Source organism: Hemitrygon akajei, chromosome 10 (assembly GCF_048418815.1).
Source record: "Hemitrygon akajei chromosome 10, sHemAka1.3, whole genome shotgun sequence".
Classification (NCBI taxonomy): Eukaryota; Metazoa; Chordata; class Chondrichthyes; order Myliobatiformes; family Dasyatidae; genus Hemitrygon; species Hemitrygon akajei.
The window spans coordinates 155,604,010-155,619,290 of NC_133133.1; the positions used below are offsets into that span (position 1 = coordinate 155,604,010).

Here is a 15,281-nt window from a genome sequence, read left to right on the forward strand (position 1 = left end):
AGTTAATGCCGAGGCCTTCTGAAAATCTAAGTACACACTATCCAGCAATTCTCTTTTGTCTATCCTGCTTGTTATTTCATCATAGAATTCCAACAAATTTGCCAGGAACGATTTTCCCTTAAGGAAACCAGGCTGACTACAGCCTATCTTAGGTGCTTCCAAGTACCTTGAGAGCTCATCCCTAACAATTGACTCCAACAACTTCCCAACCACTAAAGTCAGGCTTACTGGCTGATAATTTCCTTTCTGCCTCTCTCCCTTCTTGAAGAATAGAATGACATTTGCAATTTTCCAGTCCTCTGGAACCATGCCAGAACCTAATGCTTCTTGAAAGATTATTACCAGTGCCTCCACAGACTCCCCAGCCACCTCTTTCAGAACCCTGGGGTGCAGTCCATCTGGTCCAGGTGACTCATTCACCTTCAGACCTTTCAGCTTCTCAAGCCCTTCTCCCTAGTAATAGCAATTGCACTCATTTTTGCCCCCTGACATGCAAATGCTTGGTATAGTGCTAGTATCTTCCACAGAGAAAACAGATACAAACTATTATTTAGTTCATCTGCCATTTCCTTAACCCCTTGGTAGTGAAATTTGTGTCAATTAAAGTTTTTCTTTTATGCATATAATGTTTCTCTGACAATAAAAAAAAATCAGAGGTGTACTGCACACATTCAAACACAAAGCCTTCCAGATGCCTCAATGAAACTTTTCTAGAACTGTCACAGAAATTATTTTTAACAGTGAACAATATATCCCTCAAGAATGGCAGCAATTCTGACTAGTGTTAACAAGGTTTGGAAGATGGTGAATGTGGGGAAGCGCTTTTAATTCCATTTTGAAAACTATTAACAATGTGAGAGGCCATACTATTACTGGAAAGAAAACACAACTAATTGTAATTTATACTTATATTAAATCTTTATTGTGCTTATCATTTTCTGTTGATAGGAGTGGAAAAACATCAGCTTTGAAATTGGTGCAAGTTAGGATTATTTTTAGCATGAATCTGCATTTTAAGATCATGTGGGGAAAATTGCGTCTCATGTCAAATTGGTCAAAAGATTTCAGTAATTATAAAGCTAAGTCTCATGTTTGGGAAAATACCTATGAATCTCCATTCACTGCATACCCTCCCCCCAATTCTGCTACATATCAAACTCAGAATTGATCATCCCACAAGTCACATTAATGCAATACTTCAAATATGCAGACAAATACTCTTCTCTCAGCAATTATTATACTGTCAAATCTCATCATTTCCTAACAAAAACTTTAACAAATGAAACATTTGCTAAACTTTAATTATTACCTTTGCACATTTACATTGTAAATTTGGCAAATGAATATTCTAATTTTAGATCACATGCAGTTTATATGAGGTACTCACTCGGAGGAAGAATGGAAATTTCTTTCCATAAAACCCAACTCTGAAAAATTCAGGCTCCAAACGCTGTTGGTCCATTATTTTATCATAGAAAGCAGCTTCCATCATCTGTTGAAAGAATATAGAAATAAAGCTGCTTACAATCACTTTTATTTTAATCATATTGGTCTAAACAGACTTCCTGTGCATTATTTATTTTTGGGATTTAAAAGTTAAATTATACTTTACCCTCATCTTGCTGAGGTTACGATAATCGTAGAAGCTCTCATACTGATCTGCTAATTCACGACAAAGGATAATCCCATTTTCCCAGCACTAAAAAAGAAAAAAACAAGTCCATCTTTGTACTCTATTAATACCGAGATTCATATATAAGGGATAAAAATCACCATAAAATCTCCAGATTCCACCACGTCAATGGAATGCAAAATCAACCAGGATGTATAATGGGAAGCCAATCTGTCAACCAACTGCACAACATCAAAGGTGGGAGTGTTTTGGTGCCAAAACCCCAGTCACTTTCAGCATTGTCAGTCATTGGCTGTACTCAAGGGCTGCTTCGTAAGAGCTACCAGTTGAAGACTCAAGGACAATCTGTATCAGCCAGTGGAACCTGCCAACTGGAAGTTGGAGCTAACTTTGAAAGATATTGGATGCTATGTATGAAAACGTGAAGTTATCCTGAGGACTGCACTCACCAGAGCAAAACAGTTCTGTCACACCTCCATATCACCAGCTGGCAGAGCTGTAATCTTGTGACCATACCACCACGTGCATTCATGGTGTGGTCACAGGATGAGTGACATGCCCTGTGACGTGTTGTACTGGTTCCCATGCTGTTCAGCAAAAATGCCTGACATTTGCTGTCTGTCAAGACCCCAGCTCCAGTTTCCAATAATCATCAGATGAAAACCTTCCAATTGCCTGAGGTGTGGAAAATATTTTATAGGAAGTCACTGATGTCCAAGTGGAATGCAGCTGGTGACAGAAGCTCAGAATCTCATTATCCATGGTTTCAGACTCGGTCATATGATTGTAAAATGCTTAATATACCAAAAATCTGCAGTGAGAAACACATTCCTTTCAATTAACTTTCTGCTGCCCTAAAATGACAACTTCCTTTTTTTCCCTATATTTGCTGCCTGGATTTTTCTGCTTTAATTTCAGACACATAACACTCAAGACAGAGGCTGCTAATACTTTAGGACATTGCTGATGATTGACTAGCTAGATAAGCTCTTAACCAAGGTCACAAACCTGCAACAGTAACCTCATTTCTGTCTTCAAAGACATTGCCTGATCTGCTGAGAAATTTCTGCTTATATTCCAAATTTAAAGCAATCATAGCATCTTGCTTTTCAAGAAAAATGTCCTATGTAATAAACTGAATCTATGCTCTAAATAGTTCCCCATTGGATATTTGAGTCCTCCAGCTGTTTTGCATTCTAATGCCAAAGAGGTTTGGACACATTTCATAGCACATGGGTTACACAGCCAACAAATGTTTAGAATGTATTATTCAGTGGTAGATTTAGTACTTTTTTCCTAGGCTTAGCATTGGCAGTTCTTGCCTCCTGTAAATCAGACTGCTAAAGAACATTTTTGATCCGATACAAGTCTTCTTCCTGAAAACCAGTCGAAGAGACATTTCCATTTTACCCTTTTTTTTTTTAAATCAAGAAGACATTGACTTTGGTGACAACTTTCGGATCACCCTCTCCCAGAGCCTACAATAAAGTATTCCATTATCATTAGCTTGTTTGCAAAAAGTAATTTAGTAATGATATAACTAAGAACACAAACAATGTTCTTCCTTCCTTGTGGTTTCCGTACTTCAGTGAGATGACAAGTTACACCAAATCATTTACCACAATAAGGCAACAAAACGTTGAGGTTAACCAGTTTTAGATTTACAGATCTGGCATCAGTAAAGTTGATCATAAAACTGTCAGTGGGCATGAACAGTTGAACAGTTTACAAAATGTTATGCAATTCCAGACTCAGGGTTTCAAGACTGACTCGCTAATGGTTTAGAAAACCACTCAGTTTAAGATCTATTGAATTTGGGCTTGCTAGTGATACTCACATCCTGAACGAAAAAAATTACTTCCATACGAGCAAATATGCCAGAACGATCAAAAGTTTAACTAAGTCTTTTCAGCAATGCCTCAAAAAAAGGCGGCGTCCATGCCTACCACCCAGGGCATGCCCTCTTCTCATTACTAGCAACAGGAAGGAGATACAGAAGCCTGAAGGCACACACTCAGTGATTCAGGTACAGCTTCTTCCCCTCCGCCATCCAATTTCTGAATGGACATTGAACGATAGATAGATAGATAGATAGATAGATAGATAGATAGATAGATAGATAGATAGATAGATAGATAGATAGATAGATAGATAGATAGATAGATAGATAGATAGATAGATAGATAGATAGATAGATAGATAGATAGATACTTTATTCATCCCCATGGGGAAATTCAACTTTTTTTCCCTACCTCACTACTTTTTTTTTATTTCTACTTTTCACTACTTATTAAACTACATAATATAAAGAATATACTTAATGTAATTCAATATTTTTCTCTATTATTATGTATTGTACTGCATGTCTGTTGCAAAATTAACACATTTCATGACTTATGCCAGTGATATTAAACCTGATTCTGATTCTGATGGTGGAACCATGCCATTTGATAAAAGGATACTGTAATTTACACCAAATGGCAAAAGGACATTAAATTAAAACAGCAGGTGCTGGAGTCTACAGTTTAAAAAAAAATATTAGCTCAAGAACATGGCCTAGCCATATCAAATAATGAATTAAGGTATACAAAATTCATTATTCACCTTTGGAAGTTTAAAGTTTAATTAAAATTTGAATTACAAAAAAAAGTTTGTGCATCACCTCGAAAGATTTCACCCTCAAGAACTTGACTGGGAAACAACTGGGATCTGGCTACTCTGCAAATGGGTGCTGAATTGGAACCCAAACTTTTCAGAAATGAACATGATCAACATCATAATGTGAAGAGATCTCGATTGACAAACTGACAACTACCTTGCCCTTACTTGCAGCCAACATGTAAACTAAGGGATGATGCAAACACGTTCAACCTTCTGATATAAGTGAGGTTGCAGGTTAAGAAGACACGTCAAGAAGAAATGCTATTTTAAAGGAGCTGTAATCAAGCGCAAAGCTTGGCTAAAATGTTATGATTTCAATGTATAAGTCAAATCATTCTAATTAAGGAAATGATCAGCTTACAGCCTTGAAGTACATATGATTGTTATGTTTGTAATTAAACTAATAAAAAAAAGGATCCTGGGTAACTCATGCATGTTTAGTTTTAACATTAGTGAGACATGCACTTGTGACATGGTGGCATTCATGTACTTTTACACATAACCTGTAATGTATTATGGAATCAAAAATGCTTAATCAAAAAATATATTTACAATATTACTCAAATATTACTGAAATTATTAAATACACTTCAGGTGTGCATTTTCTTCCCTCTTATTATTCCCCAAATAACGTAGGCCATTGTTGCTTCCATTCATAAAAGAGAATCTGCTGTGTCAGGGTAACATTCAGAGTGAATTTCAGGGGAATATCAAGGATTCCTTCTTCATTTCAAATGTGGGAATGGGGGCAAAATGTTGGTTTGGTCAACCCCCACGTCCCCCAAAGTATGTGGCACAATAAAGCACTAAGTTCAAGATCCTGGGAGAATGCACAAAACAGACCGTTTTGCTTAGGCAAACTGCTATACCCTGAAGACGAGCTTCTATTCACCTCCCACGTTCGTCAACAAAATTCCATAAGGCTTATGATCTGCTCACATTTTATTGCTGGACTTGAGCCACTGAAAAATTAAAATCAAGGCTGAGTGACACCTTTTACAATGTGCACACTGACTTAGAGTGCATTTCATACTACACAGTTCACACTAATTTATGAAGTGTGTTTAGGATAATAAATATTAATCAGTATGTTTTTAGTGGCAATGTGAGAATATCCCATGAAGAACGTGAGCTATTTTTAGAAGATTGTTTTTAATTTTCTGCTGTTACCTACATTTCCGGGACCACCTAGTAGAAATTGCATTATGAATCTTTTCCCTGTGTTTCCAATAGTACACTTCAACAAAATCCTCACAAACCTATGAACTTCAGAAACAAAGGTTCATTGGAGCATGGAAGATAGGTCACACTGCACTCAAGGTTATATATGGCCTAATATTAACAATCCCAAAACCTCCTCTACAGACAGAGCCACGCACACTTTTAGTTTGCAGATGACTTGAGATTGCACAGATGCCTCTTCTGAAAGGGAGGCAGTGCCATCAGACTGTGGTATGCATGGTATGTGAAGGCTTCACTAATTACAGTGCTGTAGCATCATTCAGAGTCTCCCTAATCACAGTATGTCATGCTCATCAGGTACTGCATGAAATGTTACCACGCCGGGATGATCAGCAAGCAGTATAACTCAATTGGAAGCATCATGGCAGATGCAGTCACCCGTTTTTCCTGGCTGTGGCAAAATGAACGACACTATCTGTTTTAATGATCCATTGCCTAGCCTACACTAAAAGACCTGCATAACTAGAAGCGTTATGACCACTTCTTCACAGGCATGTAACTTGATTCCCATACCCTTCTTTCACAGTAATTTCTCCAGTTTATTTTTAATTTTCATCCTTTTGAACATTAGAAGCCAGAGTCGAAATGATACATCAACATTTCCAACAATTGTAAAGATCGCCTCTGATTTTGCTGGTTTTATTTAACTGTATGCATGCCTTAAAATTCATAAGCATTCAATCATCCAGTTCAAACTATTGGAGCAGGCTTCCCTGCAAATATCCGAAACTGATGCTAGAGTCATACTAACTTTACGAATGGATTGACCCTACTTATTATTAATAATACAGCCACCATTCTGACTAGATTCACCCAGGTTTTAACTAATCAGGACTAAATTACGTAAGCAGTCAAAAATGGGCTTGATCAAAATTACATATTTTTATAAAGAACACTGCAATTATTATTGGAATTGTCTTACAAGTGATTTACCAATGAAATAAGAATAAAATCAGTGCTTTTTCAAAAGCTTAAACTCACAAATTTAAACACATGAAGCCAATGATATAAACAAATTCAGCCTTATACATGGCCAGCTTTCATGGCCAGCAGATTACAATTAAGACACCTTGAGGATCAAAATAATTGATAACTCTGCATACAATATGAAAGAAACGACATCAAAACACACTAATCCAATAATTACATCTGATGGAACAATTTCAAATTAGAAATTATCTCAAAATAAACAAGTTACACATACTTTCTTTAAACGATAGAATCAGATTTTTTTTTAATTGAAGAAGCTGCTAACAGGCTAGGCGATAGTAAAAAGAGCAATCAAAAATAAAGCACTTGGTGTGATCATGCACTCAATATTTTTTCCACAAATCATAAATAATACCACAAAATCAAATACAAAGTTAAACATTTTGAAGGGTTTTAACTAACAACATATCTTATCTCAAGCCTAATATATTGCTAGATATTCTATTTACTGAAATTTAAGTACATTTTTAAATGCTATTGGCTTTTGAAAGTGAACAAGTCGTAAAATTCTCTAGTTATAAATCCCAATGACTTCTGACTTCATAATAGCAAAAAGCAGACTATAATTACAGGCTGACCATTCAACAGAACAGTCATCCTAGCTGAAAATATCAAGTAGGGATGATGAGACATACTGGATGCCAATAACAATCTGGTTCTGTAACACCTACACAGGAATACATGTAAATTTAATTTAATGAAAATGCCATGCTAAATGCATAAATTTATGATCAGTTTGCACAACTGTCTTGTTAGCTTCTGTAAAGCCCAGCTTTCACCACCGCTTCAGCAAAAAAACTAATATGCAAAAGCTGCAATTGAATCGAAACAACACAATTAAACCATAAAACAAATATATACTATTTTATCACAAATCTCTTTCTATCAGCAGACCATAAGAGACTGAAGACAAGTGCAAATGAAGGAACTTAGAATGATGGAAGGATTAAAGAGAAGGGGCAGGTGAATGCTGTGATTTGCTTTGCCCCGCAGCATGTCGAGTTTAAGCACAGTAGCAGATAGCTAAGCTTAGCAGACAGACACTGGCTGCAATTGCTGAACTTACTTTGCCCTTGTCAAAGTTCTGGATGATGGTAAGATGGAGGATCTCCTTGCGCTGCCACTCAGTCTGCATTGGGTAATGAAGGAATTCTCGCAGTGGCCTTTCCGACCACTCCAAGAGCTCATCATACAATAGCAGAGTGTATGCAGCTTCTGCAATAGAGAATAGAGTTGAACAAATATCAACAATGGGAAACCATGAGTGAACTTACAAAAAATACACTTCATAATATCAAATTAAGTTAATGAAGGTTGTAATATTGATGTGTTTTGTCTGTTAGGTGGGGAAATTTGTTGCTTTTGCATTTTTAATTTGCTGGGTACAAGAGGGTACATCGTGGGTACAGAAAGACTGACTTATAAAAATGTTTAATTGTTTAAGTTAGACAATGAATTATTTTAAAAGTACATTATCTAAATTGCTTATGTTAATATATGCTAGTTAAAAATGTACAGGATGTTTATTTAGCTCATAAGCTGTGCAGCCTTTGCCCATGAGAAAGATCAGGGCATTATTACACCAAGCCAAGAATGTGAAGAACTGGAGGTAATTGCAGCATCAATGCTCTTAAGGGAGACTTGGCCAAGAACTATCTCATTTCACTCCATGAATACAAGGTTAACAACCTGATCATGAATTACAGTTTGCCGGCACGTGAAAATGGTTCTAGAGTAAACAGTATGGTGCATTAAAAAAAGTAGCAAACCTTCAAAATTTCAAATATATTTCTAAATACACCATAGAAAATGCTGCAAATATCAATAAGGCCTAAAAATATTAGAATAAATATGGATTATTTTCTCATTTATTTGCTTTAACGGGACCTAATCAATGGACTGGTTGTTACTTGCTAAGGACTCTACTATCTGCGTAATTTACGAGTGAATTTAAAATCTTTGTATCAATAAATTAATTCAACTGTAACCAAGTTATGTAATAGAGTGCCTTCTCAATGGGCTAAAACTAAAAATGTGTCACTCTGTCATCTGCAATCTTTAGTCCCTTCTTCAAGTCAAGCTCTGCACTCTTCATACATGATATAACTTTTACCCACTTTTCCCTCTCAGATTTGTCCATCGAAACACCAATACTGCACGCATTTTCATCCTATGACATCACCATTTTCAGTACAAATTTCTTGGCCAGAATAACAAGTGCCTAGATCTAACCCATTCATATAATGTATGCAACCAGTATAATAACTTTCATCCATCTTGATTCCTTGCAAAAAGTAGATGGCAGTTCACTCCATCTTCTGTGCCATGCCACATTCACAAGGCCCTTTGGTGGGTCCATCACTATATGCCTTGCCCTACCCAGCACATTTCTAGAAATTTCTCCTCTGCTTTCTCTGCTCTTCTTGTCATATGGTCTTCAAGTTCTTTCTTTTCCTTGCCTGCCTCTGTACCAATGCACTGTCTTTCAGTCACATTAATTGCTGACTTGCGCTATATTCTTTTATATTCTGATGCCACTCAATTGTACACTTTCCCTGCAACAATGGTCGATTATTTTTTAAAGTGCAATCCCCTTTCCTGACTGCTTTAGCAAGCTGAGGCTAACAATGCAAGAACTTCACTGGAGGTGGGATGGGATGGTAGAGTTGCTACCAGGCAAGGAGGGAATCTCTGTAATGTCTGGGATGCAGTGGTCCAGCAGAATTTAATGGCAAGAATTCAGCCTCATCAACTTTCTGCCTGTCAGTTGATGAAATTGACAAGCAGCACACACCCAGAGATGCTGGAGTGAGTGTATGGGAAAGATGAGGGTTTGACAAGATGGTAAGTCATCATGGGATGGAGGGAGTGATCAGCATGGCAATTGAAAAGGTCAAGGGGGGTTACTGGAGGGAAGGTACTGAGGCTATTTGAGGGATATGCCTGAGAGGCCATAGCAGGATTAGGAATAAAATGGCAAATGGTTGTATTCCTAAGGACCCAGAGGGAGGTTAAAAAACTCAAATAATGAAATGGACTATTCGGTTTCATGAATTTTGTTTATGTTAAAGCTACAATTCTCAACAGTGGGACAGGCATATCAAAAATCCTGATCAGGAAAAGTAGTAACACCTGCTTACTCACTGGGTTGACAACACATTTAGCACATTAAACTTTTCAACCACTGTGGAGAGTTAGCATCAATGCTTTCCTCCTCCAGTGAACTGTTGAGAAATTCTGCTTCAAAGTTTGTAACCAGAATGCTTATTTCCACCTCTGCAACTAACAATTCCTGCCTTCATTTCACCCTATTGAAAGCTTTCTTCCAGACGTTTCTTACCTCCATGTTTAATATCTCCAGGGAATTTTACCCTTCCTAGAACTTTGCTGCTTTTACCCCATCACACATTTTTGACATGCAAATTGAAGATCAGCTTCCAGTTCCCCGAACCTCAAATGGCTGCCCTGTATAATTTAAATCTCAATAATTTTGCTTTGGACAAGATTCCATCGTCATTGCAAGTGGAGTTTCAGCTGCATTTCAGGGAAGGATCTGTCACTGCCTCAGATATCAACTTGGATACAATTCAAACTCACCAAACGCAACTTTCAAACAAAACCAGCTTCATTACAATAATGGAAAACAACAATGATTTTCATTTAAATACCACCCTTAACCAAAGAAGAAAACCAGCCATTTCAGTTCAAAACTCCATGAACAATATTTATTCTATGTAAAATGCAGCATCAATATTCTCTGCTGGAGTCTATGATCTTAAAAAAATAATTACATTTTCCCCTTAATCTTGAAGCTATACATCTGAATATTTTTGTACAGAGAAATGGAGATATGCCTTCAAAGTTAAGCAATAACATACCTGTGAAATTTTGTGCCTTTAAATGCAAATCATACAGCTTATGTATGTAACGGATGTACATTTCTTCTTTATTAATTTCTGTCTTATAAAAATTCTGAAAGTAAATGTGAAATGAGTTACAAGCACATCTTACTTTGAAAAGTTTATAAAAGAATCTAATAGAAACATACACCCAAGAATCTACAAAGTCCAACAAACTATCTTCCTTTCATTACTGTTCATAGTTTCTTCAAACAAAATGTTGGAAACATTGATACCAATTTCGTTAAAATATTAACATGTCATTAAAACGCTATACATTCTACTGATCTTCTTGCTCAAGTCTAACTCTAAACAATTATCAATGTGATATTCTGAGAGGCTCCAATAGTCACTAAAATAGGAGAATGGCAGCATTTCACATTTGGGCTATCCAATATGCTAGAATGTGTCTGTCTGTTCTGATAAAAAATATCAAAAATTAAACTAATATAAAGAATAATAAGAGATGCATTTTCCACTACAATTTATCAGCCCTTTCACTAGTACAAGCAATTCCCAGGTTACATAAGGGTTCTATTTTTGAGAATTGTCCCTATGCTGATTTTTCTACAAGTCAGGAACATCCCATTTCCATAGTAAATCTGTAGTCCTCCCTATAACTCAGCATCATGAGATCCAGAACATTATTTATAACTTCTATCGTTCTCAGCCGACAAAATCCAGGTCAATAGATATAACCTCAAATCCTCGAGTGGTTGTTGAAATGAGCACAAATAGGTTTGCTATGAGAAACAGCAGTGATTTTGCTAAAAATTTTGATTATGAAAAAAGGCATAGACTAAGTACAACTGTAAATTGCAATCCTGAGCTTTAAAAAAATATAAAAGAAATTTATCAAAAATAAATACATTCATTGTTATGAATTGATGCTTGATTGCTTGTGAATGTGGTGATGCGAGGAAAAAGGACAGTATGTTTTTCTGTTGTCATGGGTTGTGATATCTTTGTAGATATAGTTTAACTGTGGGGAAAGATGATAGTTCTCCACAGCAGCACCAGTAAGGAACAGATTAAAGTTTCCTCTACATGCAATACAAGCACAGCGTTAGTGCTGGCTTTCACGTGTCCCAGAGCAAAGTGCTGCAAATAAAGAAAGCTGAGGTAAAAAAAAAATTAAAAATGCGAGATACACTGTTTAAGTCCGGGAGAATCTGTGAAGAAACAGAATCATTGTTCCATGTTAATGAGACCATAAGACAGAGAAGCAGAATTAGGCCATTTGGTCCATCAAGTCTGCTCTGCCATCCCATCATGGCTGATCCTTTTTCCTTTTATCCAATGACAATGCATTGAAGATGGAGAAAAGTGGAAAGAATACAAACTGTAAATTCCCAAGAAAGGAAGCTGGACAAACTTGTTTCACTTCTAACTTTCCTCAGTTCTGATAAAAGGTCACTGATCTTTGATGTTAGTTCAGCTTCTCTCTCCAGAGATGCTGCTCCACCCATAAGGCATTTATTTCCAATATTGCTAACATCCCTGACCAGATTATTTGAGATTGGTGCACAGATGTACAAATATGTGTGCAGAAGGGAGATCCACTTCAGAAAGTATAATTGTAACCTGCAGAGAGACAATACTTTCATCCCACCAATATTGAAAATGAAGTAGATGTACTGTATATTGTTCCAATAGAAAGCCATGCTGGATTAAGCAAATGTGAACCAAGGGCAACTCACTAAAGATAGGTTCACAGACTGGTGTAAAGGAAAATACACGTTTAGTGGATCTTATGCCTTTTAAACGGTTAAGGATTTTCCTTTATCCTTCTCCTTCAGATTTATTGTTGTGGGCCCACACTACTACTTCCTCAAAACAGCAGGATGCAGATAGTTTGAGAATTATAAATATCTAGGAGTAATACATTTTTAAAAATTTCACCGGATTTTCAGCCAGCCGATTTCCAAACCACACATTTCCCTTTAGACAGAACTTCCAACAGTCACCTGGGCAACACGATCCATTCTGAACGGTGGGACATACCGGCGGCTTGAAAATTCACAACAAATGCCAGATTTGCAACCAAGAGAAGCCTGAAGTTTAAAGTGTTCATGGGTTCTCATTTGAATTCAACAAACCAAGAAGAGCGACTGTAGGATGGGATATGCCTCCTGAGCAAGCAGAAACTGCATCATTATCACAGCTGGGCATCATTGGCATTCAACAGTTATGAAAAACACTTTTCATTTTTGTGCCATTTCCCTAATCCCCTCTAGATCAATATCAGGTCTGACAGGCTGTTTTCTCTGTGCACTAGCTGCATGTGAAACATCATTTTCTTCGCTGAGGCAAGCCACCACACCACAGTTTGGTATTATCCTGTATAATGCTGGTGTGAACAGAAATTCAGTTGTGCAGAGGATGTTCATTAAATTTCTTTACAGGTAACCATGTTGATACTCCTTGGGGGGAAAGAAATCTAGTCCACTAAATTGAAAAAGGAATCTAAAGTACAAATGTCCTTCAACATTCAATAATGTTGGTAGACAGCCATTACACACAAAATATATTCATTCCAGATTGAGCAGTGGAATTAAAAAGATACTGACCAACAGGCTAACTGTACAGCCAATCTTTTTGCCATCCACCTCCGCCACTTTCATGCAGTCCCTGCAAATGGAAAACAATTACTATTTATTCACATTACCAATGATCCCTGCAGTTTTCAGCATACTAAGAGGACATTCACACTGATAAGGAAAATTGTTCTGTGTTTGGTAAAAATATGCATCTATAACACTTTACACTTTAAAGAAAGTGTCAAATATGTTTTTCTAACTGTACACTAGGTATTTATAAAATACTGCAAGAATCCATGAGACAGATAGGTAGGGGTGATCTACTCAAAAGAACTGCACGAATCTCAGCTCCTGCGCATTATTATGAATACACAAGTTAAGACTAAATTGCTGCTTGAATGCTATTTTTTTAAAAAAAACACAATTTTATTATCTCTTAGAATTTTGAACCTGCAGAGGAAATAAAAGCTATCAGATCTTACCTGTAATCCAGCAACCTTTCCATTAGGCGAGTTACAGTAGCTACTAGAGAAATACCACTTTCTCGCCAGGTTTCTCTCTCAATTTTTTTCAGCAGGCTGCAGATAGAAAGGAATTTGTCAGTGTTCTGACCTGGTTTATCCAAAACAAGTGCAATGCTACCACGAGCCCAGAATCACATTTCGCTGATGTCTCACATCACACAGTAATAATTATTTCTGTAATAGGTTAGACCACTTAATTTGTATTTCACTAATTATATTGCATCACAATAAAACCTGCAAAAATATAATTATAGCCATATCTTACCTAGGGTAAGGCCCAAAAAGTGGTATTCTAGATCCAGGAAGCATTGGCAAAACAAATGAATTTGTACATTATCCATGAAAGAAGCAATAGCGACAGATTCTCCTCAGCAGCAGTCTGCGTCAAAAGTATGTTGTCATGGCTACAACCTTCTTTGCTTATTTTGCCATTATAACTGGCTCGCTTTTTTTTTAAAAAAGTAAAATTAGCATAATTGCTATGGGAAAAGTAAATATGCAGTAGGAATATACCACTCCTATATGGCTGACATGAACATTTACTTTAACTATTCATTAAATACAATTCTACCAAATCACAGTCTAGCTACTGTTAAGGAATCAACGTTAATCTTAGAAATTCCTCTTGCCAAAGGCAAATTTACTTTTAAAATGTTTGACACAAAACTCTACAGTAATTTAAATAATTGTTTTATTATTTAGCTTATATTTGATGATTACAATACCCCATATTTTCATCTTATTATCAGAAAATACTTAATATTGGGCTTATATAAGAGATGACATACTTTTTTCGAATTGTAAACACAGTAGGAATACAATGAATCTGTGAATTAATGAAAATGAGCTATTTATTTCCCCTTCCTGGTATATTTTCTAAAAAACTCTTGACAAAATTGCTTGGATAAATATTAAATGCAACATATAAATAAATGACAAAACTTTCATATATTGTTCACAAATTCTTGTTAGAAACAAAAACATTCAACTTAAGCACAAAAATTGTTCCTTCATGACCTGAGTTGCTAATCACTGCAAGTAATATTTAAAGACCCGATTTTAAATCTGCCCACTCAAGACAAATAAGGCAAGGTAAGTGTTAAAGAAACAACAAAGTGATTTCTACTCCTTTCCAACCTGCTTCTCCTATTGCTCTCCCACATTTGGCTGAGCTGTTTGCAATTTGGAAAGCAGGCATGTGGTTGTCTTTCAGGGTTCAGAATGCATACTCCTTCCCCACCCCTCCCCAAACAACATCCACTGTATTGCTAACACATCAACTGGGACAGACAGTCACCCAGCAGCAACCTGCAGAAGAACATTACAGAGGCACTATTAAATGGGGCACTCAACTGCGTGTAATTGGATCACAGGATTTGTGTGCCATTGTGCATTTTGGCTTGACGGGAAGTCCCAAGCTTCAGTACTGTTTCTTCATCTTTTTTATCATCTCATTTCCTTCCAGAAGCTCCAGAATGTTATAACAAATCCTACTGCTGAATTTGGATAGATAAACAGCTAAAGCAGTAAAGTGAACATGAACATCCAATCTAAATGGAAGACTGAAGATGAGGTCAGATGCTTGAAGGAGACAATACCTATCACATGCACAGCACATGGTTGTAGTGGCTAAAGGAGGCAGCTTACCACCAATTCCTGCACGACAGTTAGGGAATGACAATGAATTACACCCTTGACAACAAGGCCCACATCCTGGGATTGAATATAGTTAATAACAGAGACCTTTAAGTTACCTCAGACAACTTTTCACTTTTTGAAGTTGCTATGCAGT

At 36.7% G+C, this 15,281-nt stretch overlaps 1 protein-coding gene across 9 annotated transcripts in view; it reads right to left on the minus strand.

The window, feature by feature from the left end:
- LOC140734855 (dedicator of cytokinesis protein 4-like) overlaps positions 1 to 15,281 on the minus strand; it is a 356,660-nt gene that overhangs the window by 73,322 nt on the left and 268,057 nt on the right. For 7 of the 9 annotated variants that reach the window (XM_073059460.1, XM_073059456.1, XM_073059453.1 and 4 more), the window contains exons 33-39: positions 13,755 to 13,781; positions 13,448 to 13,543; positions 12,996 to 13,056; positions 10,405 to 10,498; positions 7,593 to 7,741; positions 1,613 to 1,699; positions 1,388 to 1,492 (exon numbers count right to left, since the gene is read on the minus strand). In XM_073059460.1, the coding sequence (XP_072915561.1) occupies positions 1,388 to 1,492; positions 1,613 to 1,699; positions 7,593 to 7,741; positions 10,405 to 10,498; positions 12,996 to 13,056; positions 13,448 to 13,543; positions 13,755 to 13,781 (619 nt within the window). The remainder of the gene's footprint in view (positions 1 to 1,387; positions 1,493 to 1,612; positions 1,700 to 7,592; positions 7,742 to 10,404; positions 10,499 to 12,995; positions 13,057 to 13,447; positions 13,544 to 13,754; positions 13,782 to 15,281) is intronic. The other 2 variants (XM_073059457.1, XM_073059454.1) reach the window with 1 other exon arrangement.